The sequence below is a fragment of the Argentina silus genome (assembly GCF_951799395.1).
Source record: "Argentina silus genome assembly, chromosome: 1".
NCBI classification, from domain to species: Eukaryota; Metazoa; Chordata; class Actinopteri; order Argentiniformes; family Argentinidae; genus Argentina; species Argentina silus.
In genome coordinates this window covers 21253565-21281043 of record NC_139655.1, presented here as the reverse complement: position 1 = coordinate 21281043, position 27479 = coordinate 21253565, and the positions used below count along the sequence as shown (strand labels likewise).

At 44.9% G+C, this 27479-nt stretch overlaps 1 protein-coding gene across 12 annotated transcripts; it reads right to left on the bottom strand.

The window, feature by feature from the left end:
• Window positions 1–313: 313 nt before the first annotated feature.
• chd3 (chromodomain helicase DNA binding protein 3) lies at window positions 314–26642 on the bottom strand. Of its 12 annotated transcripts, none has more exons than XM_083682413.1 (40): window positions 26268–26642; window positions 24061–24188; window positions 23732–23902; window positions 23519–23643; window positions 23085–23350; window positions 22764–22897; window positions 22426–22555; window positions 21869–22044; window positions 21414–21683; window positions 21069–21272; window positions 20581–20798; window positions 20240–20371; window positions 19952–20048; window positions 19423–19614; window positions 18860–19060; window positions 18546–18683; window positions 18197–18318; window positions 17822–17995; window positions 17404–17545; window positions 16512–16643; window positions 15517–15634; window positions 15265–15389; window positions 14842–15073; window positions 14449–14618; window positions 13968–14145; window positions 13527–13613; window positions 13237–13322; window positions 12947–13080; window positions 12647–12791; window positions 12199–12361; window positions 11857–12005; window positions 11342–11555; window positions 11048–11158; window positions 10664–10795; window positions 10277–10385; window positions 9779–9911; window positions 8708–8903; window positions 7719–7882; window positions 7293–7419; window positions 314–554 (listed from the first exon to the last, which is right to left on the bottom strand). In XM_083682413.1, exons 1-40 carry the CDS (start codon window positions 26428–26430, stop codon window positions 451–453), a joined length of 6192 nt encoding a protein of 2063 aa, XP_083538539.1. In that variant the 5' UTR covers window positions 26431–26642; the 3' UTR covers window positions 314–450. The 12 variants fall into 12 exon arrangements, with proteins under 12 accessions (XP_083538539.1, XP_083538547.1, XP_083538537.1 ...); XM_083682421.1 differs by having other exon boundaries at window positions 22426–22558; window positions 22749–22897; window positions 23519–23646; window positions 26268–26640; XM_083682411.1 differs by having other exon boundaries at window positions 23519–23646; window positions 26268–26640.
• Window positions 26643–27479: the final 837 nt, after the last annotated feature.

The following is a 27479-nucleotide window of genomic DNA, read 5'->3' as shown; positions in this document are numbered from 1 at the left end:
AACACAATATTCATGGTTTGTTGGTGAAGTACATGTGTGTTTGCATTTGTATTTGCATCCAGTATTATTTCCAAAGCGGAAGTTTGCAGATACTGTGTACCCTACTGTCACAGAGATATTTTAATATTTCTCATGGAATTTTTCATTTGAATTGAAAATCAGTTCCCAATTTATTTAACTTCTTCTTTACTGACATATCTAACTAGAAAGCTACATAAAGGAGCTTCAGGATCAATTCCCTATAATCTTTCTGTCTTAGTAATAATAATATGTAACTGGCCCTTATAAACATAGACAGTATGCATGTGGGGGTGCGTGTGTGTGTGTGTGCGTGTGGGGGTGAGTGTGTGTGTGTGTGTGTGTGTGTGTGTGTGTGTGTGGTTCTCTGGGTGTGAGAGTGTGTGTGTACAGGATGTGTATGTGTGTGGGAGAGGTTTGGGAGAGGGTAGTTCAGTCGTCAATACAGATGACCTCTCCGCTGCACTGCTCCCTCCTGCTCAGGAGAAGCTCTGCCTCCCTCTCCTTCTTCACTGACATGGGAGGCCCGTTCAGCACTGCAGAGGGGGAGAACACAAACATGAGCACACACACACCAGAGCACAGACACACAGAAACAAAGAAACATACACCAGGTGAAAAGATATACAGTACCCTGATGGGAATAGTGATACTGGTTAATAAATTATATGATGCATTAGTATTACAGTTGTCAGATCAGTTATGAGCCGCTCGATCAGGCCCTCGTCTCTATGTCCACAGAAGGATTTGTTTTGTCTTAGGCCAAGCTGCTGGTGCCATTCCCATACTCATGCATGGTAAACACCTTAACCTTGGGGTAGGTACCTGCTGCCCATATGATAAGACAGAGAGCAAGATGGGGGCCTGACTAAGGTCATTAGATTTGCTGCCTCTGGAACTTTTCCACTGCTTGTAGTTTAGCTTAATACTGAGGAACTGCCTTTGGCTCCTCAGGGATCCATCCGACTTTGCTGTATGCTGTATCTCTCGCATTGTATTAAATTATTGGAAGACATTGGTAGTCCAGTCTCATCTCCTGACTCCACACATCACACCTGAATCCAAGAATTCCCAACAGACTTTGAATTCCTAACAACACACACCCTGCATACAGTACATACAAAGAAACATTCAGACCCACACATACTCTGAAACCCAGATTTCGTTGCAAGTCCTCTCGTTGACTTCAAACTTCTACATTCCATGTTTAACAGAGGTTAAAGGTATCTTGTCCTGAATCCAGCACTCTCCTCCGCAAAAGTGATTGCAATTTCACACTCTATTACTCTTAGAATCATTAGCCTGAACTGTAAGCAACAGGTACTGTATGTGAGAAAGTGGGAAAAGAGACAGGACAATGTTCACATACTGCACTTGAATAAGCAATCCAATAAACCATTGGCTACCAAGCATTCTGACAACCTCTTTATTGAGTGCATATACATTCAACAATTCAGAATCTCATGTACTATCATGTTAACAATAATACTAATAATAGTACTGTCATGTTAACAATAATAATAATAATAATAATAATAATAATAATAATAATAATAATGATAATACAAAACCTATAATGCCTTAATGTCTTTTATATGTTTAACAGGGGTCCACTTGAGGATGGGCGGCTGGCATACAGGGTTCGCAAACTGACACACACGTACAGTACATGCACACACACACATGCACGCACGCACGCATACACACACACACACACACACACACACACACACACACACACACACACACACACACACACACACAGACGAATGGTACAAAGTGTACATCTTGCCAAGTAGATCATTACAGATAAGTCATTAAGTCTACAGTAGAGAAATCCCAACAGTAAACTGCTGTAGTAAATGTACTGTAGGAACACATTAACATCTGTAAACTGAGGTATACACAGCACGCTGCTGTATCTATTGCTGCTACTATAATCTCTCCTCAACCACACCTTACAGTAGTGAGAAGACTACAGTAACTACACACTGCTATCCATTGGTCTGCATAGGAGGGATGTATTTTCCGTAAGGTTTTAATGTTATCATTCTTAACTAACAGCAGTCCAACATAGCTCCCTGCTCACAGCCAAATGGAATCAGGAGGTGGTGTTCTATCACAGGCAGATCCTGTCTGCTAGAGTAGCGAGGCCTCTAGCCCTGGGGAGGCACCACAGTCTAGATCAAAGCCCCAATAGGGTAGTGTATAAAGTGTGTGTGTGTGTGTGTGTGTGTGTGTGTGTGTGTGTGTGTGTGTGTGTGTGTGTGTGTGATGGTGATTACTGCTGTAGCAGCAGCTGTATGTACAGCCAAGCAGCGGAGACCGTTATGGCACCTCGCCAGTGGAGGCCACTACAGGGGAGGGAGAGAGCCTACTTATTGAATATGTGTGTGAGACCAAATCTGATAACAAGCTACACAAATAAAGCTCAAAAGCTGGAGAAAGAGAGAAAGAGAAAGGGGAGAAGAAAAAGAGAGAATGAGAGGCAGAAAGAGAGATAAGAAGAGAGGGGTATATAAGAGAGAGTGAGAGAGAGAAGGAGAGAAAGATAACAGACTGTAATTTAATGGGCCACTTGTGTTACAACAAGGTAACAGCTCACCTCCTTTGATGTCTCGTTATCACATATTTCACTCTCCAAACCCATCCATGCATATCTCACCATGACTCCACAATAACCTTGTGCATTCATCCAGCACTTTCACCTCTTCACTCCTCCTCCTCCCTCTCTCCCCCCCTTTCCCTCTCATTCCTCTCTCCTAATCCCTTGTTCCTTCTCCTCTACCTGTGTAAGCAGCAGTGTTTCAGCAGCTGTTCTAGGCCAGGCGAGAATGCTCTGTGGCTGTGCCGGCAGTTACAGTGTGCTTCTGTGAGCCTGCTTGTCTAAACAGCCACTGCTCTGGTGTAATCTATCATTTCCTCAGAGAGGAATGAGCACGACGAGGAGACGAGCTGACCTGGCAGCAACATAGAGCTTGGAGTTAGCCAGGAGGTATCCATTTAGTTCAAGAGCTGCACTTCAGGAAGACACATAACTAAGTACTTCTAAGCCATCATCCTGTCACAGATGTGCGTGATGGTGTTTTTGTGTGTGTATCATGTGCATGCAGTGTGTGCGTATGTGTGTGTGTGTGTGTATGTGTGTGTTGTGTATGTGTGTGTGTGTGTGTGTGTGTGTACTGTGCATATTATGTGTGTTTGCCCGTGCGCACATATATGTGTGAGCAGTATGTGTGTATGCCAAAGCATTTGTGTGTGTGTGTGTGTGTGTGTGTGTGTGTGTGTGTGTGTGTGTATGTTTTGTGCAGGCATGTCCTGTACTGTCTCACTTTCCCTTTACCAGATCCAGTCTGATCTGTTTGTGCTGCCACTCCATTGTGGAATTTCAGCCGACAAGTCAAGCCTCGCTTTGTAATTTGAGGAACAGGAAATGCCATCTAATTCATTCACACACTACATAATACAACACTTCATCCTCATTGCAGACCCCCTATTGCCTCACTTTCCTTCTTACATCCATTAGGTTAAAGTGACCCCACAGAAAGGTGCTACAGTAAGTATGTTTTAAAAATACAGTACACAGTACATGTCTCTACACCAGCTTTTCTCATTGGTCTTTATCTTCTCAGCGCTTATGTTGATTGGTACATTATGACAACTACAACATAAAAAAAAACAGGATGCAGTTTCTGTCTCTACATCTGTGTTCCTTTACGCTTGGTTGGGTTTTGGAATGCCAGGGGTGAGAGTCCAGGAAAAAGAGTATGTTATACATAGAAATCTCTTTTTTTCCTTTTTGATTGAATTGAGAAAATCCAGGAGTGTCCACTTCGGCTTGCATTTGGATCTGGGCTTCTTGTATTGAACAGAGGGGGTAGAGAGAACAGTCTTAACAGGTTAGTCTACAGTATGTGTATGAGGTCGGGAGTGCTGTTGAGAGTGTGCATGAGAGTAGAGGGGGATGAGGAGTGGGGGACTGGAAGGATTGTGGAGGAATGAAGGAGTAGGGGGTCGGAGCGTGGGGACAGGCTAGTTCACTCAGCGGACAGATAAAAAATTATTCCGGTGGGAAATCTCTTGGAGCAGAATGGGAGAAGGGAGAAAAAATGGTCAGAGAATCATTTGACGAGGTGAAGGAGGGAGTAAAAGGACAAATTCCACCCTTTCTTTGCATTTTTATTTCTTCAGCCTTCTTCATACCTACATTTTTGAATCCCTTCACCTTTGATTAGATTAACATACTCTCTCTCTCTCAGTCCCTTTTTTGCCCAGCCAAAGTTTCTCCCTTAGAAGTCAGGTTTTGGCCTCTTTCAGTAGTCCTCTCTGTCTACCTCCCTCTGTGCTCAAAAGTGTTTTGTTTTTTAGGCCAGACAGGTCATCTCGCTCTCTCCCAGTCTCTCAATATCCATTGTTAACATTTAATTTCAGAGGAAAGCTTCCTCCTCTCTCCTCCCTTTGGGTTCCATCTCTCTACCTCCCTCTCTCTTACTATCCATTTGTCCATGTTTTACTTCAAAGTGCCGCCTCCTCTATCCTCCTTTAAGGCTCCATATATCTCCCTCTCCCCCTCTCTCTCTTTCTCTCCTCAGGGCTTCTTGGGTCGTCCATTTCGGGGCAGGTTCTCCACTGTGTTGCTGAGGCGGTACTTGACGATGATGCTGTGCACGGTGGACTTAGGCATCCTCAGCTCCTGCCCGATGGACCCCTCCGACTTTCCATCCTTCCAGAGGTCCACCACACGTTGCCGCTGCATGATGTCGTGCTCCTTGGTCTTCAGGCAGGTGCCGGCTTCTGTGGGGGCAGACAAGCGGCAGACTGTAGTGGAGACTGGGGGAGGGAGAGGGGCGCGCCACAGTCACGTGCGCAGTAGCAGAGACAACACTCTGGCCCTCAACACTCCATCTAGTTATTCTTCTAGGGTGCTCTAGTGAGGGCAAGCTTCCTTGAGGTGTCATGAAAATAATGATAACTGCTGCAAAACCGTTACACTTCGCAGAGGGCAAGCATTTGGGACTTTGGCAGTCTGTTGTTTTATTTTCACAATTTCATGATTTCAGGGATGTGATCTCAACATTTTGCTTGAAGTTTGTCAAATTCAGTTAAATGGTGAAAAAGACAGAGAAACAGGGTAGACACAAGTCTTAGTGGAGATTATTTTGAGCTGGCTGTGTGTACTCAGAGCTGGGGTGAGATGACCAGACTGCCTCAGGGGAGCACAGTAGAGGTTATGAGGTCACAAAATCTGAGTATTTTGCTGTTTTCATTTACAGTGCTGCTCTCTCTCTCTCTCTCTCTCTCTCTCTCTCTCTCTCTCTCTCTCTTGACTCACTCTAAAAAGGGGTCACCACCACAGTAACCCCAATCAAGACCACAAACGGGGCCCCATTTACATTTATAGTCTGCCAGAGTTCAGCGCGTCCAGACTATGTTCAGACTGCGTTGAGCTCTGCACTGTACAGTCAGACCCTACACCCACAGGGAACAGGAGCCGTGAAGGACTATATCTGAACACCAGCAGCAGAAGGACTCAGCTAGTTCACAAGTCAAGACAAGAAGTTTACACAAGCAAGTTCTGTGTGGTTTTGCCCTCTTAAAATACCTTCGTACAATGTCCCTGGGCTGAATCAAAGTGCATCTTGGCATTGCGAGGTACGAATGCACTGTAATGACATTTTCAGAAAAAGCACATCTCCCAAAATACTATGTCTTTGACAGATGTTTCAGTGTACAATTACATAAATCAAGTTGTACAAAGCTGAGGGCAGGCAACAGACTGCACATGGGGTTTGTAATACCAGTAGGGAATATTGAGTTTTACGAGATCTCTCTGTTATCAAAACATCTCGGAAGACAAACACACACACTCTGAGTCAATGTGTAGCTGGTGAACATCTGCTCTTACCAAACTAATTAAGAGAAAATAAATCTACAAACTGGCAGTGTGCTACCAAATACTGCAGACCAGAGAGGTCACACACCCAGCCAAAAACATTTGTCGAGAGTAGAAATATTTTAATTAAAAACCCTACGTTAATGAGTTAAGAATGCTGCAATAAACGTTAAAAAGGCTAAATAAACAACTGAAAATATTTTTCCAAGCTTTTTGGTACTTTTCCAGAATACATACAGACACTGCAATAATACAGACACTTTATTTTTTCTAACCATGCAGTATTCTGGCAGACTTTGTTAGAATTGGCGGAGAGCAGTTTGTAGGTTCTTAGTGTAGAGATAAAACAACTAAATATAGTCTTAAAGCAGACTCTCCGACTAGCTGTGAACTCGTTTATTTCAGGTGGCAATCTGTCATCAACAACAGCAACAACAACAAAAACAACAACAACAACAACAACAGAAACTTTGATAAAGACGATCTCTCTGATCTAAACTCCTCCAGGATCAAACCATGATAGATGAGGGTGGAACATAACTTTTCTTAAAAAATCTCTTGAGGTTGTCAGAAAGCAAATGATTCATTTCTTAGAGGCAACATTATTTATTTTTCACATTATATAACTCACACAATATTGCCACAGCTGCACATTGTATTTCCTTACTACAAATGACCATATAAAGACGCTACATATCTTCGAATACAAACAAAAAATGAGATTGTTTGACCCACCAGTCCATGCTGCCAAAGCCTGAAGTCAGTTCTCTTGATTCTTAATAGTGCCTTATAAGGTGTATAGAACAACACAAATATCTTACAGTCATACTCTCGATACGGTACATACAGGCATTCCAGCTTTAACTGTCTATTTGCCAACTGCTATTTCAGATTGTCGTGACCAGAATTCACAACTCACACATACACAAACCTATTTCCAAAGCTGCACTGGTGAAGGATTACTAGTGATTAGATGACTATATGCAGTGACAAAAATGTAATAAAAAAAGAAGGTCTACAATAGTTACACAGCATCCTAACATTCAACTTGACAATCTGGTATAGTGACCTCACTGTACCAGAGCAAGAGCAAGCTGGCCAGAACCGTCAACACAACCAACAAGATCATACTGTTTGTTGTGTATGGTGACAAATGATGATGATGATGTGTATGTTTTATGTGACTGTTTTATGTGGCTGGTGATGACAAAGAGAAATGTCCATCCACAATGAAGTTGTATCTAATCTAATCTAATCTAAACTAATAATAGATCATATTGTGTCTGACAAAAGCCACTGAGGTTGATATGGACAGTGAATCCTTCATCAGTTGTTTTGGAAAGCCCTTCTGTGTGAACAGGCGTCAAGTCTGACCACTGACCTGATATGAAGGATCCAGGAGGCATCTGGCTATAGTTGGCCACTCCCAGGGGCAAGGCTCCCAGGGGAGTGGGGGTGAATGGGGAACCAAAGTTCTGAGGCGTGGCGTAGGGTCCCGGTGGGATAGGCTGCAGGGAGAGAAGGGACTCTAAGAATTTGCAGACTATGATTATAAATGACTGGAGAGTGAGCTGTTGATGTTTGAGTTGAGAGTGACTTTTAGTAATTAATTTTGTGTGTGTGTGTGTGTGTGTGTGTGTGTGTGTATAGGGTGTGTGTGGGTGTATGTGTATGTGTTGCAGATGTGATTTGTAATGAGGTAGCCCTGCACCAGTGACACATGCATGTGAGTACTATGTGTGTGTGTGTGTGTGTGTGTGTGTGTGTGTGTGTGTGTGTGTGTGTGTGTGTGTGTGTGTGTACTCACTGGGGGTGTGTGCATCTCAGTGCCCTTGCTGGCCAACCTGCTGAGGATGCTCCTCTCTGACATCTGCAGGCGGGCGGCGATGGGCGGGACCCGGGACAGCGTGGCGGGGAGCCGCGTCACATCAGCCTTCATGTCGCTCAGCAGCTCCTCCAGCTGGTTCAGCACTGCAATTACAACCAGCTGTCAGTCATTATAGTCTTGCTCACCAGATTCATAAACCTACTGTGGGAAAAAGACTAGTAACCATTACCAAAATCCCTGCTATCGGTTGTGACTGAAAAGTGGACTTGCTTTCTTTCTCTGTTTACAGTGGCATTCAAAAGAAGAGATGCATCTCTTCAGACTCCATGCTAATGTTCCTAATGTGTTTTATGCAGTGACACTGGGGTGACAGGTCTTTGAAGAGGGAAGAATGGAGAGGAGCATCTCAACTTTAAATGGGATCAGTTCCTTGTGAGCATGACATAATAGGGTTTCAACATTCAGAATATTTTAATAATGCACTGAAATACAAGAACCAGATAAACCTAAAAAGTACAAATGTTGTTGTCTTTTCAAATGAACACAAACATACTCCACAGCCATCGGGGGACGAAAATATTTTGAACTAACAAACAAGTTTGTTAACTGGGGTTGTAACTGCATCTTGATGATATTGTGAAATATTAAGTTCTGGCAGAGCCTCTGTGAGGCCTGCTGGACAGACTCAGTTCAAAGAATGTTTAAAAGAAGAATAGCAGTGCCTCTCTCTTTCTCCCCCTCTCTCTTTCCTTCATTCATGTTCTCTTTGATACACAAGCAAAGACACACACACACACACACACACACACACACACACACACACACACACACACACACACACACACACACACACACACACACGCACACACACACACACACACACACACACACACACAGACACACACACACACACACACACACACACACACACACACACACACACACAAACACACTTAACTCCTCCTCACCCTTGTGCAGTACTGCATTGGCAGGTTTGTTTCCAGCTAGTGACTCCTTGCTGAGGTGTTGGTGTGACTCAGCCAGACACTCCACCTCAGCGAAGCGGGCGTTGAGGGCCATAGCAGGGTGAGAGGGGTCCTGGGTCATATTCAGGTACGCCGCCCTCCGCAACTGCTCCTCTATGACCAGAGCCTGCTCCAACAACTGAGAGAGAGAGCAGAGAGACAGACACAAATAGTTCATTCATCTATCATATTCTAGCACTCCTCTTCTTGGCAATATGTACTGTATCTATATCTTGGCAATACCCCTTCTTGACAATATCAATACATGTATTTAATGCCAATACAAGCTATACAAGCCTCATTCATTGTTATTGAGAGGGAGTGGGGTGGAGATTAGATGTAGTTTAGGGAGGGATCGTAGTTGAGAACGAGATGGAGAGAGACTGAAAATGGGAGAGGTAGCTAGGTGATAGGTGAGAATGAGGTGAGGAGAGAGAGGGAGAGGGAGGGAGGAATGTGGTGGGAACAGAAAGGGGATGCAATGGCCTCTGGACAAATAACATGTTTGGGGAGATTTGAGGGAAAATATTTACAGAATGTTGCTTTGGCCAGCAATGATCAGAGCTACAGTTAAATTATACTCAAGAGAAAGAGGGAGAGAGAATGAGGATGTTGAGGTCAGGGTATGAAACATGTGAGGCTTTCAAAAACAGGATGAGCAGAATTTCACAAAAGCACCGGTCAGCAATACCAACCTGGATCTGTAAACCCAATATCTGGGTTTCATCGGGTCTTATGACCACTTTCATATAACCTTCTAAGCCTATATATTTCAATGCCTTACAGTATATTGTACGATGTTTGTGCTGTGTTATTTTTTAATGTTTTTTTAATGTTGTTATGTTTCAATGTTACATGTGTTTTCATGACCTTGTACTAAAGCATGTTATAATATTGTGTTGTACTGTAAATCAATACTATGATGATTTGACATGATGTTATAAAATATCAAATTCTATAATTCAATATCATGTTGCATTATGTTATGCCATGTTCTGTCATGTGTTGTTACACCTTGAAGCGTCGGGCGAGGAACTTGTTCTTCATCTCCAGGAAGTTGCCCTTGTTGGCCTGAGACTTGAACGGCTCGTTGACGATGGCAAACTGAGGGTCATTCTGGATGTCCTGCCACCGTGCGTACCCATGACTGACAGGGGTCAAGGGTCAAACAACTCTTCATGTAGTAGTCTCTGTAGATCTAACATCAGGTTACTCTGCCCCAAATCCTAACTTGAATCACTACAGGGACTTAAAACTATCTGACTCTGTATCAGTGGTTAGGGGCAACCTACTCCGCTCAACACACTTTCAGTTACAACAATAGAAATAGAACAAATAAAATGTCTTATATTACATGCTGTGTACTCAATGTGAGATTTCTACAGATACAGTCTAGCAGTGCTATACCAAGGCCCTTTGGCCGATTTGTTGACTTATCACATGAAACTGCTGCAGCAGATAGATAAATAAACATAGTAAGACTGTCTCCGTGGCAACCGGTGTCAAGGATACAGCACGATTCCCGCCAGCAGCCAGAAGTCGTGCCGCCGATGCCAGATCTCATTCATCTTCCCCGAGGAGATGGCTGCTCTCTCTTCATTTTGCCACAGCGTGTGCAGCTCTGTAGGCAACATCATAACAATGTAGTGTTAACGCTAAAACTACCCTTGATTCTGAGTATGCATTCACGGCTACTGGGTATTTAAAGTGTATTTTGTTACAGTGTGTGTAAGAGACCAAGGAGGGAAGGGGAGAAGGCTAAAAGATGAGGTTTTGGTGAGAGAAAGGTTTCAGACAAACTACTGTATGTGTGGAAGATGAGGTGGTAGAAGTGGTAATATAAATATAGAAACCTAACGAAGAGGGACAGAATGCACAGGGATCATGTGAACAAGGTACCTGTGAAGCCCCCGTCAGCAATGTTGAACATGAAGCGTGGGCGCTCGGTGGGGGGTTTGCTGTTGCCCTTGGCAACGTCCTCCTTCGGCCATTTAGAATCTTTTCCAGCGTCCTTTTCACCTTTGACTTCCTCTGTGACCAAGAAAGACAAAAGCCCCTTCAGATCAGCTGATGCCATGGAAGATTACTGTTATGACTGCTTCTCTATGGGTAAATCACTGTGTGACAGATGCAGTAGAGATCTGGAAATCAGGTCAGTCCTGCTGACTTCCTTTAATTCACCATTGATTGTTCAGAGTGCATAAGACCAATGCAAAGACAAAACCCAGAATACACTGCAACCCCTGAGGACCAGAATTGTAGGATGATGTCATGACAACCCACCTTTCTTCATGTCAGAGGGTTGGCTCTCTGTCTTTTCCTTGCGGTCTGTGGTTTCCGTGGGGGCTGGGGCTTCCTCGCTCTTCTCCTTCTCCTCCTTCACCTTCTCCCCCTCTGCAAAGAAAGGCACAGCAATCAATTGCTTTGAGTGATAGGGGTAGGGCTCCAATCAGATTCCTCCTTGGGTTCTCCTGACATCCTCCTCATCTCTACTTCACCTGTACTGATGTGTTAGAGCTGGACAGGTGAGGAAGCCACCGTAGACTATTGAGATGCATCCCCAGGTGTGACTGTTACCTGCTTTCTCATCTTTAACCTCTGACCCTTGTTTTATCATTTCTCCAGGGGTCTTCTCCTCTGTTCTCTCCTCCTCTACTTTCTTCTCCACCGCTGGGGCTGGTTGGGTGTCTGGCGTTTCTTTCTTTTCCGTCTCTTCCTTTCCGCTCTCTTCATTGTCTTCCTTTTTACTGGGAGACACATCTTTCGTTACTTCTTTTGCAGTGGCTGGAGGCTGGGGACAAAGAGCACAAAACTTGGGGTCCAGCGATGGTAAATATGACAACAGCAGGTATTATCCAGAGTTATGAATATACCGTTTTTGGCATATTACTATTTGAGATCTAGAATTTGAATGGGCACCATATTGTCAGATAAAGTTCCAAGACTATTATTTTCATCTATACATCCATGGTACTGTTCTGTTTCAGTATTTATTATGCATGTCAATGTTGAGGACACATGCAGGATGTGCATGCATGATTCAATTAATCTGGGAAATATATGTCATGCATCACTCTCATTAATTCTCTCACCTCATCGGGGTCTACACTCTTGCTGCTTTCTACCTCCTTCCCATCATCCTTCTCCTTCTCTCTCTCTTTCTCCTGCTCAGATGGGGTCTCTACCTCCTTCTCACCATCTTTTCCATTCTTTTCCAGTTTGTCAGAGGGAGTAGGGGTGGCTACACATGAAGATAGATACGAGGTTGAGTGGTTATTTATCTAGTAACACACACACACACACACACACACACACACACACACACACACACACACACACACACACACACACACTACTAGATACTCAGTCAGACTTGGACTGCCCTCTGCTGGATACAGTAAGTTGTGAGCATCTGTGTTCCCATATGGGCCCACCTGGTTTGGAAGTGCAGGGTGTGGTGTTGCAGCTGGGCTCAGGGGTGGGTGTAGCTGTCTTGATGGCAGGGGAGGAGGCTTGAGAGGACTTGGAGTCAACACTGACCTCAGGCTTCAGCTCAGGCAGACTCCAGCGCCCGTTGATGTGCTCAAACTCCTGGATCTGAGAACATGGTGGAACATTAAACAAGTGTTTCTCTACATGGGTCAAAACGGGCCCACACTTTAGTGTCCCAACACCATTCATGTAGACTGAGTACATGACTGTATCTGCAATCAACAACACTACATTGTTGCCTGGCCAATAATACTTCTTGCAGGACATCCACAAGTTGGTGAAAACAGAAAGACACAGGTAACCAGGCTGTATTGATGAAAATTGCTGGTTGGGCTTTTGGCCATATTTCTTTCAACCATTGCATCATTCTATTCTATTCTATCTTCTGACCTTTTTCTTGACCAGGGACATGACCCCGATGCGGGTGAGGACAGGCTGCCGGCACAGGCCCTCCCTCGGCACGCCGTCAGCGAACGTCTCTGCGCCGTCGGCCACAGGCTCACACAGATGGCGCATGAACAGAGACACATATGCCCTGAAGTGGAGGAGGGGAAAGGGGAAAAGAGAGGGATGGAGAGAGAGAAGGTGTGTTGAGTGTGAGAGAGAAAGTGGGAAAGTGGGAGTATATAGTCTTGAATACTTGAGTGTGTATTCTGCCCATTCTAATAAGCGGCTGTGGGCCTGACTTACTTGAACTCCTTCTCACTCTTGCCCCTCAGGTCTCTGACAAGCCATTGGCAGGAGAAGGCATCCTGGGCGGGCATGCCCCACCTCATCACTGCATTCAGGAAGGCCTTCCTCTGACGTGTATTAAAGCCCAGCACCTACACAAGGTCCCGAAAGATGAGCAAGATGGAAATGTTCACATTGAATGGATGCTGTACTGGGATCTTATTAGACTATTCCACTATGCTTCATTTGTGTGTTTTAAACCACAACAGCTATTTCAACTACAAGAGGAGAACATGGGAAGTTCAAACCTCAATGTTTCCTCCCACTCTGGCCAACAGGGGGGGCAGTGGCTTGTCCTTCTCATTCCTCATCTGACGGCGGGACTGTCTACGTCCTGGTGGGAGGAGGAGAAGGAAAGACAGATAAAGATATATAACTGTATGTCATGTGAGCAGCAAACTAAGTCTATGCTATACATGAAGCAGACATAGTTCAGTAGCCTGTCCTTCATGTCAATTGAGAGTTAATTTGAATAGAAAACCAAAACCAGTCTATTCTTATACTGTATATTTTGATAATGTATTTATTCACCGCCTACCTTCTGGCCGCTCGTCAAAGTCCTCATCCTCCTCCTCGGAGCCCACTGAATACTCGGATTGGTTATCTGAAATATCAGCATGCCACTCTGAAACAGGCAGCACATGGTGTACCGTCAATAGGCTAGGCCACTCTGCTACACTGTTCTACTGCTGTAGCTAAGTTAGCTATGCCTGAAACATACCACACGTTTTATCTCTTTACTATCTAATATACTACAGTATGCAGGAGAACATTGTCAAGAAGCAACACATCAGCTGATTAAGCTATATAGGGCCGATTGAGTCGATTGAGTAGCAGAATAATGATATTGTAACAGTGAAAAAGAAACTATATCCACAGTACACTGAAGTGACGCATGTCAAATATGACAAATATCCATCCGTCAACGCACAATTGGTGTTAAGCCTGTTCTATATGAAGCTTTCTATACTGTACGTACCTTGATCCTCCTGTGCTGCATCGTTGTAGTTTACAGGTTTGCGGTTCCTCTTGCCTTTGCCCAGTTTGCTGGCCAGATCCTCCTGTTGCTGCTCGTAGTGATGTCTCAACAGCTTCTCCCAATACTCTGGGTCCACATTCTCCTCCTGCTTAATAATCTCACGTTCTATCTCCTCAATCTGCCCAGACACATAGGTACATACAGTAGATGTATCATATCATTCACTCACAGAAATAGATACAATTCCATTTTACACTGAATGGACAATAAAGCTTTTAAACTTGTTCATGCATAAAACATTTTGGGTAGACATGTACTATCATTTTTCACAGTTTCTCTACCCATTCTTCTTTTTCTCTCTCTGCCATTGTCCTGTCCTCTCTTTCATCATTATATCCTTCTCCTTTACTCCCTCCCTCCCTCCCTCCCTCCCTCCCTCCCTCCCTCCATCTCTCTCTCTCTGTCTCTCTCTCTCTCTCACCTTGTCCTCCTCCCGAACCATGTAGCGGGCTACTTTAAAGGAGCTGAGGTACTCGTTCATGTTCTGCATGTCAGAGTCATCTGTGGCGTCCTGGCTTCTGTCCAGCAGCCTCTCGATGGCCACACTGTCATAGTGGATCACACTGCCCTCATCGTCCCTGTTGTCCCCAGCTGGACACCGTAGAGGAGAGGGGACAGAGAGGACACATGGTGAGAGAGGACATTGCAAAGTAAGCCTAGGGCAATGATTATAGTACCTAAACTGTCAAAATAGCTAATTCTTCAACTAAAACCCCCCCAAAAACCACAGCATTTCCAGTTTTATCCCATTAACCTCTCTTAACCCTACCCCTAAATGTAACCCTAACCCATAACCCCAACCCCTCTGCCTCACATTCCATCTCATCCTTGAACAGTTCCTCTGTGCCAAACTTGAGGATGTCGTCCAGCTCCTGTTTGGACATGGAGCCGGCTTTGGAGCCCAGACCAGGCCGCACCACCAGATGGGTCAGCATCATCTTCCTCTTGGCCACCTGGGTGATCCGCTCCTCCACGGACGCTCGGGTCACGAAGCGGTAGATCATCACCTTGTTGGCCTGTCCTATACGGTGGGCACGACTGAACGCCTGGAGGGGGAGGGGGGAGACAGAATTAAAGACTTTGAGGGACAGACAGGTGAGACAGAGAGACAATAAAATATGAGATACAGAGGGGACAGAGTGGGAGAGAGAAGACGAAGCAGTTTGACTGAAGGAGTGTTCTGAAACTGTGGGCTACAGAATGAGGAGCACCCAGGTGCACAGACAGTCTACATTACCTGAATGTCATTGTGGGGGTTCCAGTCAGAGTCGAAAATAATGACAGTGTCTGCTGTGGCCAGGTTTATACCCAAACCCCCTGCCCTGGTAGACAGCAGGAAACAGAACTGGCACGCACCAGGGGCTAAGAGAGAGAGAGAGAGAGAGAGAGAGAGAGGGAGGGGGGATTTAATTCATCAATGCTTTTAGCAGAAGGCAGCAGGGTAACAGATTAAATACAGATATTAACCCACAGTATATGAGTGTCTCACCATTGAATCTGTCAATGGCCTCCTGTCTCAGAGCTCCTGTGATGCCTCCATCTATCCTCTCATACTTATAACCCTCAAAATCCAGGAAGTCCTCCAGCAGGTCCAACATCTTAGTCATCTACAGCCAGAGATAGAGGTAGAGAGACCATTGTGGAAGGGATAAAAAAGAAGAGTATATGGGATTCTGTGTGTGTGTGTGTGTTTATGTTTAACAGGGTAGTGCAAACCTGTGGGTTCACCTTTTTACATAGATGTGCAACGATCTCACCTTCATGGGATTGCAGTAAATGAATTATACACAGGTGTGGTTTTGGCACCTAATGCTTGCAGTGTTTGGGCACAACACATAGAGTGCATAGCGCACTTTGGCTGAGTGATAATTACAATTACGCACATGTATGTACGGTGGTAGTTAATCTTTCCGGCTCTCCTTCTCTCCCTTTAATCCATATATATACCCCTCACATGCAATGTGAATTGCTGTCTGTTACGGGTGTCTCTGCTTAAGTCTGAGACCCTGAGCCAAGCCGTGAGTCCGATTTCCTGTGTCTGCTGATATTCCCTCAAGCTGCACCACTGCTGCGTTGACTGGGAATGCTGTCATGAGTTGCATCTGAGAATTGACGCATGGTTTACGATCCCGATAACGAGACTACTGACTAGACTGACAGGAACAGACAACGGTGGGCTTTGACTTCCACCCAAACAGCACTGGATTTATAGATTTGACCTTTTAACTTAAGAGACTCTTTTTAATTCCCCTCCCCTTTTCTGCTAGCATAATAAATTGTCTATGATTGAAGTCCCGTGTCTTGGTTTCTTTTGTCCAAGTTTTATTCTGGTGTCAACGCTCCAACCTGCATTTGGTCATTTCATTGGTTCTGAAAGTAATTCTTTCAGTGGTGTAGTCTACTACCTAGTCGTATACCCCCACTTTTGGTGTGTGTGTGTGTGTGTGTGTGTGTGTGTGTGTGTGTGTGTGTGTGTTTGTGTACCTGTGAGAAGACCAGTACACGGTGGCCCTGGTCTTTCAGTTTCCTCAGCATCTTCTGCATCAGAAACAGTTTTCCAGAAGCCTTAGTGAGGCCCACCCCCTCGTACGCACCACTGCTTGTCTTGGGAGCCTCCTGCATCACATTGTAAACAAAGTACAGGGCTAGTGGTCAAGTTTGACAAACACATTACAGTGATATAGTGCTTCAACAACTATTCAACCCTCCACTCAAATGTTAACATGATGTTGGACATTTTTTTGTTTGTATGTTTTTTTAAGGAATATCAACACAACAATTGTTTCTCACAAAATAATATTTTACACTATGCTAAAATGCAACAATATATGTATCTACTCCCTGAGCTCCCCAGGAGATGTCATTATACGCCCATCCAGGGGTGATTCAAGGAGAGGTCATTACATAGAAACATTAGAAAATTAGATATCATTTTCAATTACCATTGCCTTTGATATCACTGACCCATAATAACCTTGTCCCCAGACTACTGCGCACAGTGCATAAGCCTAGAATAACCAATGGTTCAAAAGCGTGGTTACGAATCAGAAACATGTTGTGTGCAAGCACTGGGGGAAGTGCTGTGGGAGATGATTGATGCGAATTAAAGCCAATGGCTATGCGTTCCTGATCTTTGTATTGGGTAAACAATGGCCAAGTTTGATGCGTTGGTCCACCAGACATTCTGAACATTATTTGGTGGAAAAGTCTGGGAACGAGATTAGATACATTATTACATTTGATATTCCCCCTCATCAGTCTCATCACCCTATTGTATTTATTGTTTATATTGTTTGTATTGTTCATGTTGTAAAGCACTTTGTAAAAAGTGCTATACAAATACATTTCATTGCTTGATTGATTGATTGAGTCTTACCATGGAGGCCACAGGGAAGAGGTAGGGGTGGTTGCAGCACTTCTTCAGGTCCATCATGATATTCAGCAGGGACACCTGGTTTCCACCTCCTTTGGTGTTCAGAGCCTCAAAGTTCCGCGTCAGAATCAGCTTGTAGTATTTCCTGCTCAAACACACAGATGGAGAATTAAATGATGTTAGTGGGATTTCTATTGGGACTCCTTGGAGCCTGCCCACAGTGGGTTACATGGAATACTTTAGAGATTTGATTACTGTTATTGCATCTACTCTCTTTCTCCAACTAACTTCTCATCTCGTCTCTCTATCATCTATCCTCTATTCCCTCTGACCCAATGAACCATTTTTTCATCCCCTCTACCACCTCTCCTCTCCTCCTCCACCCCATCTCCCTGCCTATCCTACTATAGTATATCCGTACTTCTGCATGGGGCTGAGCTCCACTCGCACGATCAGCTCTGTCTTAGACGGCATGTTCTTAAAGACGTCAGCCTTGAGCCTCCTCAGCATGTGTGGTCCCAGCAAATCATGGAGCTTCTTGATCTGGTCCTCTTTAGAGATGTCTGCAAACTCCTCCAGAAACCCCTCCAGATTACTGGGTAGAAGAGGGGGAGGGAGGGAGGGAGGGAGGGAGGGAGGGAGGGGGAGGCAGGGAGGTAAAGATGGGGGAAAGCAGTATAAGAGAGGACAGCAGGTACAGTACAGGTACAGTGTGTGTGTGTGTGTGTGTGTGTGTGTGTGTGTGTGTGTGTGTGTGTGTGTGTGTGTGTGTGTGTGTGTGTGGTGTTGCCCCTACTTGAAGCGGTTGGGAGTGAGGAAGTTGAGCAGGTGAAACAGCTCCTCCAGGTTGTTTTGTAGGGGCGTCCCTGTAAGCAGCAGCTTGTGGTCGATCTTATAGTCATTCAGACGTCTGAAGAACTGAAATTGGAGAGAAAACAGGCTTTAAATGTACATTCTCTCTCCCACACCTCTTCTTTCACTCTCATACTCTCTCTTTCTCTCTCTCACACACACACACAAACACACAAACGCACGCACGCACGCACGCACACGCACACGCACACACACACACACACACACACACACACACACACACACACACACACATTAACAGTCAGAGCTAGAGTCAGTCAGAGCTAGCCTACCTTGGACTGGTTGTTCTTGAGACGATGGGCCTCGTCCACCACAAGGCAGGCCCAATCTATAGACTTGAGGGAAGTCTGGTCAATGGTGACCAACTCATAAGAGGTCAGCAGAACATGGAACTTTATAGTTGCTTCTCTCTGAATGTTAGAAAAAGAGAAAAAGGGGGGGGGGGTGAGAAAGATAGATTATTTCCTAATAATCATAATAGCAACATGACCTCCTCCCCTCTCCTTTCCTCATCCTCCTTCCCTTTTTTCTCCTCCCTCCGATCCCCTTCCCTTCCTCTTCTCCCTCTCTTTCTTCTACTCCTCACCCGGAGTTTGAAGGTCTTCTTTCCTCCTTTAATGGCGGTGTCATCGAAGGTGAACTCGTTCTCTCTGATAGTGGCCCTGCTGTCCTTGTCCCCAGTGTAGGTGATCACGTAGAAGTCCGGTGCCCACATCTCAAACTCCCTCTCCCAGTTGATGATGGTGGAGAGAGGGGCACTGACTAGGAATGGACCTCTGGTGTGGCCCTGCAGGGAGAGGAAAGACCAAAGGAGCAGAGCATCATAAGTTACACGTAGTCCAAGTACAATATATAAGGACAATTTGAGAGCCCCTACGTCATTCCAGAAGTCATCGTAGTCATCCTAGACTCTATTCCACACATTCTTGATATTACTGACATCTGAAAATGTTTACCATCTTAATAAACTTTCACAAATCATGTACATATCTTTTGAATACAACTCTGTCAGATAGACTACACACACTATGCCCCTTTCTTTGAACACCAACAGGATTTAAATACCTCGGTATTAAGGTGACCTCGTCGATCCAAAATCTTTTTAATGACAATTATACTCCATTTATAGATATAGTCCCTGAGCCCTACCTCTTTGAAGAGGGAGTAGAGGAAGACAATGGTCTGGATGGTCTTGCCCAGGCCCATCTCATCTGCCAGGATAGTGTCTGTACCCTGTGCCCAGGAGAAACGCAGCCAGTTGAGCCCCTCCAGCTGGTAGAGGTGCAGCGTGCCGCCCGTCACAGTCACAAACTCTGGTTGCTCTTCATACTTTATTGTTGGCTGCATGGGGAAATGTGGAAAAAAAAAGGAGGAGCCGTTGTGGTGTGAGGAAGAAGAGAGAGAGAAAGAGCGGGCAGACAATAGTGAGTTGAATGACAGGGACTGGTACCATTAAGAGCAGAGACACTGATGTAGACCTATTGAATACTGACCATGACGTTACAGACCAATGATGAACTCTGTCGCCCATAGAAAATTCCAGTTGAGATATAACTGTTGCAAAAACTACCAAGGCATTCTTTAAGTTACTTTTTCAAAGCCTTAATTTAAATAGACTTTTCGTATTGGAATAAAAGAAAAAATAACAGCATGACAGAGTGAGTCAATGAGAACTCACATCGTTGACAGGAGAGCAGGGGCTCTCGTCACTCTCTTCTTTCCTCACGCTCCTCATCCTCCTCGGCTTGTCTTGATCCTCCTTCATCACCTCATCCCTGTAAAACAATCAAGCCATCAATGAAAGGAAATTAAAGATACAGCCAACTGCTGATAAATTCAACGGCTTAGGACTGCCATGACAGCGTGCACTACACCGAAACATGCAATTATCTAATGCAATTAAAAAGAGAATATTGAACTGGAAAACTATATTGCACTGAAACAGAGTTTGCACTTCTATCAGTACCTGTGTCTCCAGTAGCTGGCCTTGTGATTGCCAAACTCTGGGACCTCCAGGTCATCTCTCTCCCAAGTGCACTGGTCATAGGTCAAGTCCCTCCACTTGACCAGGTAGTGGTAATTCCCCTTCTTATCCATACTGGGAAACACACAGACGAACATGTGAATACACACACAACACAAACATATGCACTCACACTGATGTGCACGCATGAATGCGCACACACAAACACACACACACACACACACACACACACACACACACACACACACAACACACACACACACACACATACATACATACACACACACACACACACACACACACACACACACACAAAGACACACCTGTGGTTGATGATGCGATGGACCATCATCCACTCAGGCTTGATGCCGTAGCGGTAGAATTTCTCCTCCAAGACAGCGAACTGGGGGTCTTTCATCCTTCGTTTCTCACTCTTCGTACTCTCCTCCTCTCCCCCCGAACCATAATCCAGACTGGGGGGCTCGTCCATGTCAGTCTTCCTCTGGTAGTTACGGAACATCACTGAGTGGAAAATCTCCAACTGGCAGGATGGAGAGAAGAGGATGGAGTGGAGAGAAAGAAAGATGAAGGAAAGAGTGTTTTGTAGTAAGTGTTCAATGCATTCTGAGACTCTAAACCGAATATTACGTACAGCAGTTTGTAATGTATTACATAGTTGGAAACAGTTGTTATCTTCTCTCTCTTTTTCATCTCCTTCCTTCTCCCTCGTTCTTCCACACTCCCATCCCCTCTTATACTCTCTCGCTTTCCTCCTTTTCTATTCCTCTCTCCTTCCTCCTCCCTCTCTCACCTGTAGTTCAGTGATCCAGGTGCAGTGCCAGTAGGACTGTCCTGCCAGCTTGGCAAAGAACTCCCTCTCTGCCCGTCCTTTCATGGGTGGCGGCAGTGGGGCATCTGGGCGGGCATCAGGGGCAGGGGGCACAGGAACAGGAGACGGGGGTTCGCCCCATTGCCAGTGGAGGATCCTTTGTACCCTCCCTTTGATTGGAGGACACTGAGAAGAGATGATGAAAGAAATGTGTCTAAAGCAAGTATGAGCTTGGTTTTATCAGAATAGAATAGATTATTGCCAATATGCCGATCAAATACTTTAGTTTAGAGTGTCAAGACAGGAACCAAAAGGTTGATAACTTACAGTGCAGCGTGGACACAGCCACTCTCCATTGGGTATCTCTGGGAGGGGTGGGTTGAGGCAGTGGATGTGGTAGGAGGACGTGCAGGTGTCGCAGCATAACAGTTCCCCCCCATCCTTACACACCCTGCAGAACTCCATGTGGTCGTCCTCCTCTTCCTCAACCCATGCCGCACCCCCAACCCCAGCCTCTACCCCTCCTCCATCATCACACTCCTCGTCAAACTCCTCAAAGTCCTCATCCTTCGCTTCCCACTGGATCCCCTCTTTCTCCTGGAAACAATAGTTGTTTTTAAAATTTGCTGAAAAAAGTGTTGTGGCATGTGCAATTGCCAATTAATGTCTGAAACAGACATTGTCTATGGATAGCCAATCGAACATCAGGTCATAGAGGCAAGTGTAAGTTCTAACCCAGTATCCACCATTACAATCCTAGCTTTGAGGATTACTGTACTCACGCAGTGGGGGCAGCTCCATTTTCCCTCGGGGGCCTTCTCCAGCTCAGGCTCCAGGCAGACCAGGTGGTAGGCCCGAGGACAGGTGTCACACAGAATGATCTCCCCACCCTGTTGGCACACCTCACAGTAGTCCTGGTGGTCCGTCTCATAACCATCCCCCTCCTCCTCCCCCAGCACTGAGAGAGACAAAGCCAGAGACAGAGGCAGAGAGAGAGAGGGAGAGAGAGAGGGGGGTGGGGGTCAAGAAAAGACATTGTGGCAATGCAAAGGAGAGCTGACATAGTCCCAAACAGATGGTTTGTAACCCTAACTGTCAACAACATTTCAACTAACCCTAGCCCTAACCCTAACCTTAACCCTTATCCTAACCCTAAACTTAACCTGAAACCTCACTCTTTAGCCCCAACCCTTACCTTAACCCCTACAGTATGCTAACCCTCACTCTTAACCTAAACCTAACCCTAATCGTAACCCTAGCAAGTTAAACAGAGTAGCAGTTCATAGTTTGTTGATAGTTCTCTCGAAAATATACACTGTGTTAGGGGCATTGCCTTTACTTTTCTTCTTCTTCTTGGTTGGGCGTCCTCTCTTGTTCTTCTTAACCCGTCCAGAGCTGTCTGAGCGGACAGAGGAGCTATGGACACTGGAGTCCTCCTGCTCTGAGTCCTCCTCATCCACATCCTCACTCTGCTTGGGAGCGAGAGGGAGAGAGAGCGAAGAGGGAGAGAGGGAGAGAGAAATGAGAGAGAATGGGAGAGTGAGAGGGGAGAGAATAAGAGAGTTATAAATGGGACAGACTGACAGATAGACATCTCTCCCCTCTAAAATATACCTGCATACTACCACATACATACAAAGCACACCCTTTCCATATACACACCATCATGATACTCACTGAGCTGCTCTTCTTCCTCTTGTTGCCTATGGCCCCCAGTTTGATGCGTATGGGGGCCATCTTCTTAGCCTTTACAGAAGTTTTCTTCTTCTCTGGCACACGAGGACTCTTACTACGCTTCTTGTACCCAGGACCTGGGGGAACCGAGAGAAGGAGGAATGATCCTAGTCAAGTGCCCATATCAAGATAGGATTCAGGCAATAATGATGACACTTCTGAGTTTGGGCCAATTCCATTTTAATTCAATCAACTCAGGAATTGACCTAGATCTTACTGCTACACTACATGATGCACATCACTGCACCCTCCTCCTCCACTGACCTTTGCCCTCTTTGGTCTTGGCTTTCCGGAGTGGTGGTGGCTGTGGGGGTGGCTCTGGGGAGGCGGATGCCACGGATGCCGTGGATGCCGCGGATGCCGCGGAGACCTGCTCGGCGACGGCTATGGCTGCTGCAGCGGCAGCTGCTGCTACGGCGGCCGCGCAACCTTTGAATGGGTTGTTGGAGCTGAACTCCCTCCACTTGGCTCCCAGGATGGTCATCATCTTAGACATGGGGATCTTGGGGTTCATCTTGGCGATCATGGGTCTGACAGGAGGAAGAGGACAGGAAGTTACTCAATACTAATATGTGTACTGAGCTATCAAACAACATACAGTATGTCCTAGCAGTAGCTCATCCTAGGAGTCAACCCTGAGAGCAGGACTCAGTAAGCTGCATGTCACTTTATACAGTCTGCCATTGCCCACATCTGACCTCATGAACTGGCTAAAGGCTTTGTAGTTGGTGAGTGTGCGGTAGTCCTCGTCAGTGAAAGTATGATCCACATCCTCCAGACCCCAGTCCTGGGCCAGCTGGGCCGACGTCTTCTGCTCTATTGGCTGCTGGAAAGGAATGACCAATTAGAGAGCAAGAACAAGGACCAATCAGAGTGGGTGGCCAATAATGTTTTAATTGTTTAATTGTTACCTTTGTTGTTTCCTCCTGGGTGCTGTCCCCATCTTCTTTTTTCTTTCTCTTGGTTTTCTTCTCTTTCTTTTCCTTGTGTTTCTTCTTCTTCTTTTTCTCACCGAGGTCGCTGGCTGCACTGTCTGAGTTCTCGCCATAGTCTCTCTCTGAGTCCCTCTCTACATCACTGTCCTGAGAAGGAGAGAGGAGAAGGGGGGGGGGCAGAAAAGAAAGGGAGAAGACAAGAATTGCAGAAACAATGCAAAATTTCACAGGCATCAAGATGAAAGAATGAAAAGAGTCTACAAATGTTTCAAGTAAAATATTGTTTTGGTGTGTGACAAGCTTACAATCTTTTTGCGCTTTTTTGCTTTGGTGGGCTTTCCCTCCTTTTCCTTCTTCTTTGTCTCCTTCTTCTTCTTGGGGCCTCGTTTCTTCCTCCCTAAACTGTCTCTCTCCGATGCCTCCCCCTCTTCATCTGTGAGGAGTGGGGGGTGAGAGAAAACAGAGTTGTGACTAAATCATATTGACAATAATCCCTTTGAAGGCTTTGAATTATTCATCTAATCTCATCAGAATACAATTAAGCAGAACAAAAGCCTCACACCAATGTGCTGTGATGTGCTTGTTGATGCCATATGTGTCATATTGTTGGGAATAATGTCTTACACGACCTTTGCCCTTGGATGAATTGTGACACATGCTGAATTAGTTCCAGCCACTGCTCAAAGTGGATTTGACAGATAATGTTAATGGTTTAATGAAAAGCAAAAACAACTGGTCTATGAATATAATGCTATCCAGTAAGTGCCACAAGAGAATATCATTCAGTGAACCGAAACGATATGGCTTAAAGTGAACATTTAGGAGATACATTTAATGATCTATGAGGCAAATTGTAGGCTACAGTCTACATGTTGTGGCAGTGACAATATAGCCTATATTTCAACAACTGATTTTAGGGCTTTTAAAGCTTTGACCCCCATATATTTTCATTCAATACCATGCACAAATGGTAAATGCAACCAGCTTGGTCAAAAAACAATAACAATGAAACAAGTGACAAATGCATTTCAATGCGACGGCATTTTCTATATTTACTCTGTTCAATCAAATTTTACTTCACCGGGCAAATAAACATTGTCTAGAAAATAGGCTAGAGACACCAGAGAAATGTCAGCCTTGGGGCAGGGAAATAGAAACAAAATAAAATAAAAAAGGATGGCCTTCGCACGCCATTGCAGCCTGCTTGATAATAAATTAGATCGATTGTATTGTCTGTCTTTGTTGGTTAACAGGCAGCGCGCGCCCAGAAAAACGTCTCCGCATATATTTTTCAATTCTGCTGCAGAGTGCAGCCAGAGGCGGCAGCAATACGCACTAGGGGCTCGGTGATTCTGAGGCCGCAAGCGAGTCGACGTAACAACTGAAACGACTCCCTCCCACCGTTAATTCCCACACCTGGGTCCCGACCACCAGAGCAACTGCTGACGGGGGTCGCTCGGGTTAGGGGGCATAGCGGGAGTCAGGCTAATTGAATTGTGCGCGTGTCTGTTGAGACAGATGACATACTGCCTGGAGTGTTCAATACCACTCTGCTGTAGCCTACTTCTGCGACGCTAAAAATCATGGTATGACAATTAAACATCTTCATGTTAAATGTCTTTCATCACAGTTATACAATAGCTGAGGCTATATGATAACTTGTGTGTAAAATATATTATTATTTCATCGTGTCAACAATTTGGCATAACTTTATACCCTCAAAAATAAACTTTGGATTGAAAAATTGACCATTGTTGTGGGCAACCTATTTATTTAATTTTGTTCCAATTAAAATGTGTGGCCATCGAACCCTTGTAGACGCGAGCTCATCGGAAACTCCATATCAATAGTCAACAGAGCCTCTCCATGTTTATTGTGTAATTACATGTAAATGAATAGGCTACGGTATGACAACGGAAAGTGAGAACATAAACCCCTGCAGCCACACACGTTCTATTCTGAAATTGAAGTCCCAGCGCTGGATGAGTGATCCTATCCTGAATCGTCCCTGTCAGTGCGACAGTGGGTAGGGTCAAGTTTATTTACCGTCTGTCACTCTATCATCCGGATTTCTGACGCTCACGCCTCAGCAGCGCAATGAGCGCATCATTGTATTCTAAAGGTATTATCAAGATATAGTCCATGTTTTATGCCAGTGATGTCGTGAGCTTTACCCTTCAATGCGACCAATATTGAGATCAATCATTTACATCTTTTAACATGGCTTACATTGGCTACAAATGAAAAGAAACTTCAAGACAAAAATCAACTCTGAGGATGGTATGCGGGATAGAATGAAAAGAGTGGACTAAGTTGGTATAAAGTTGGAATTCGAAGTCAGCTACGTTATCCTATGGAGCAACGGGAGCGCAACTAATTATATTTGCTGCAACAGTTCAGATGTGTGGTAGCCTCCACGGTGTTCTTGTAAATGTATTTGCTGTAATGTGGCTATATGTTTTTATTTTGTATGCGCGCTCCCGTGTCTATCGCAGTCTGTACTGTAGCCTACCTGGCGCGGCTAGTGTTGCAGTTTCTCTAAGCGCCGCCGGCGAGTTTATGTCGCTTGCGTTCTCGTCTAGATCTCCGTCGTCCTCTTCTTCATCAAAATCTCCTCCCTCGGAATTAACCACCATGCCCTCGTCTACCTCACAGGACCGGAGAGGAGAGGACATTATATTCCTGTCATCGGCTCCGTCTTCGAAATCAGAAAGTGTATTCCGCCCGAATTATGATAGGCCTATTTATTTAATATTCAAATCGACACAGAAAAAAGTGGGGGGCGTTTTGGAATATTTTACACTACAAGGCAGAGAAACAAAGATGGCCGCCCTTATATTTATTTTTTAACAACCCCCCCAATAAGAAAAATCCCCTTACATAAAAAAAATGGCTGACTATATTATTTCAGAACGCCCCCCCTCCTCCTCCTTTTTTTCTCTCTCTCTATCTCTCTCTCACTCTCTCTCTCACTCTCTCTCTCTCTCCTCGCTCCCCTCCCTCCCTAAAAACGCTCACATTGTTACAAGAAAAAGGGGTGTATGACTGCGTGTAAGTTGTTACTTTGTTTTTTTCCTTCGATCAGTCACGAAGCAGACTTGCCTAGTAACTGTTTCTTTCAAGAATACACGCAACAAAGCAGTGCAAAATCAGTGCCGAGGGCGACACAAATCTATCAAATATGGCCACCTTAATATTCTTAAAGGCCCCCACCGCAGTATGAAATTATTTTAGAGCAGGAGGGTTGTGTGTGTTGGGGAGGGAGCTTGAGAGGGGGGTTGGGAAAATCTGCCGCAGCCATGCCCAGACTTACATCAGATTGTATTGCTTAAAAATTAACCACTTGTGGTTGGGATCAAAAACAATGCAATATGCAAACTGTAATATATTTCAACTTGAGCTTTTTTGTCATAACAATAGAGATTGAATAATGGTTTTCAACATGGGCAACATTGTCAAAGATGACAGAATTTGATACAAATATTTATTAGTGTCTTCCACACTTTCATGAATGAATCCTCGATCACACAGCTCAACTGGTTGGTTTCTCTTCAAGACAGTTTTGTCAAAAGGGTTTAGGGTTACACCTTAACACATTGTACCAAATAGCCAATGTGAGTGTGAATCATATTGTGAATCATGAGATAGAAATAGATTTCTGCTATATGGGTAACATAGCATTTCACAACCACTAGTTGTGTGCTAGTGTTACTGTACATTTGGT

Excerpts from the sequence above, each read along its gene's own strand:
- chd3 (XM_083682410.1), bottom strand. The coding sequence starts at position 26,430 with ATGTCCTCTCCTCTCCGGTCCTGTGAGGTAGACGAGGGCATGGTGGTT. Across the intron at positions 16,644-17,403 it reads TCTTCCCTGTGGCCTCCATG|GAGGCTCCCAAGACAAGCAG; the intron begins GTAAGACTCAAT and ends AATGTGATGCAG. Across the intron at positions 9,912-10,276 it reads CTGCTGGCGGGAATCGTGCT|TCATGGGTACGCACGGTGGC; the intron begins GTATCCTTGACA and ends GACCCCTGTCAG.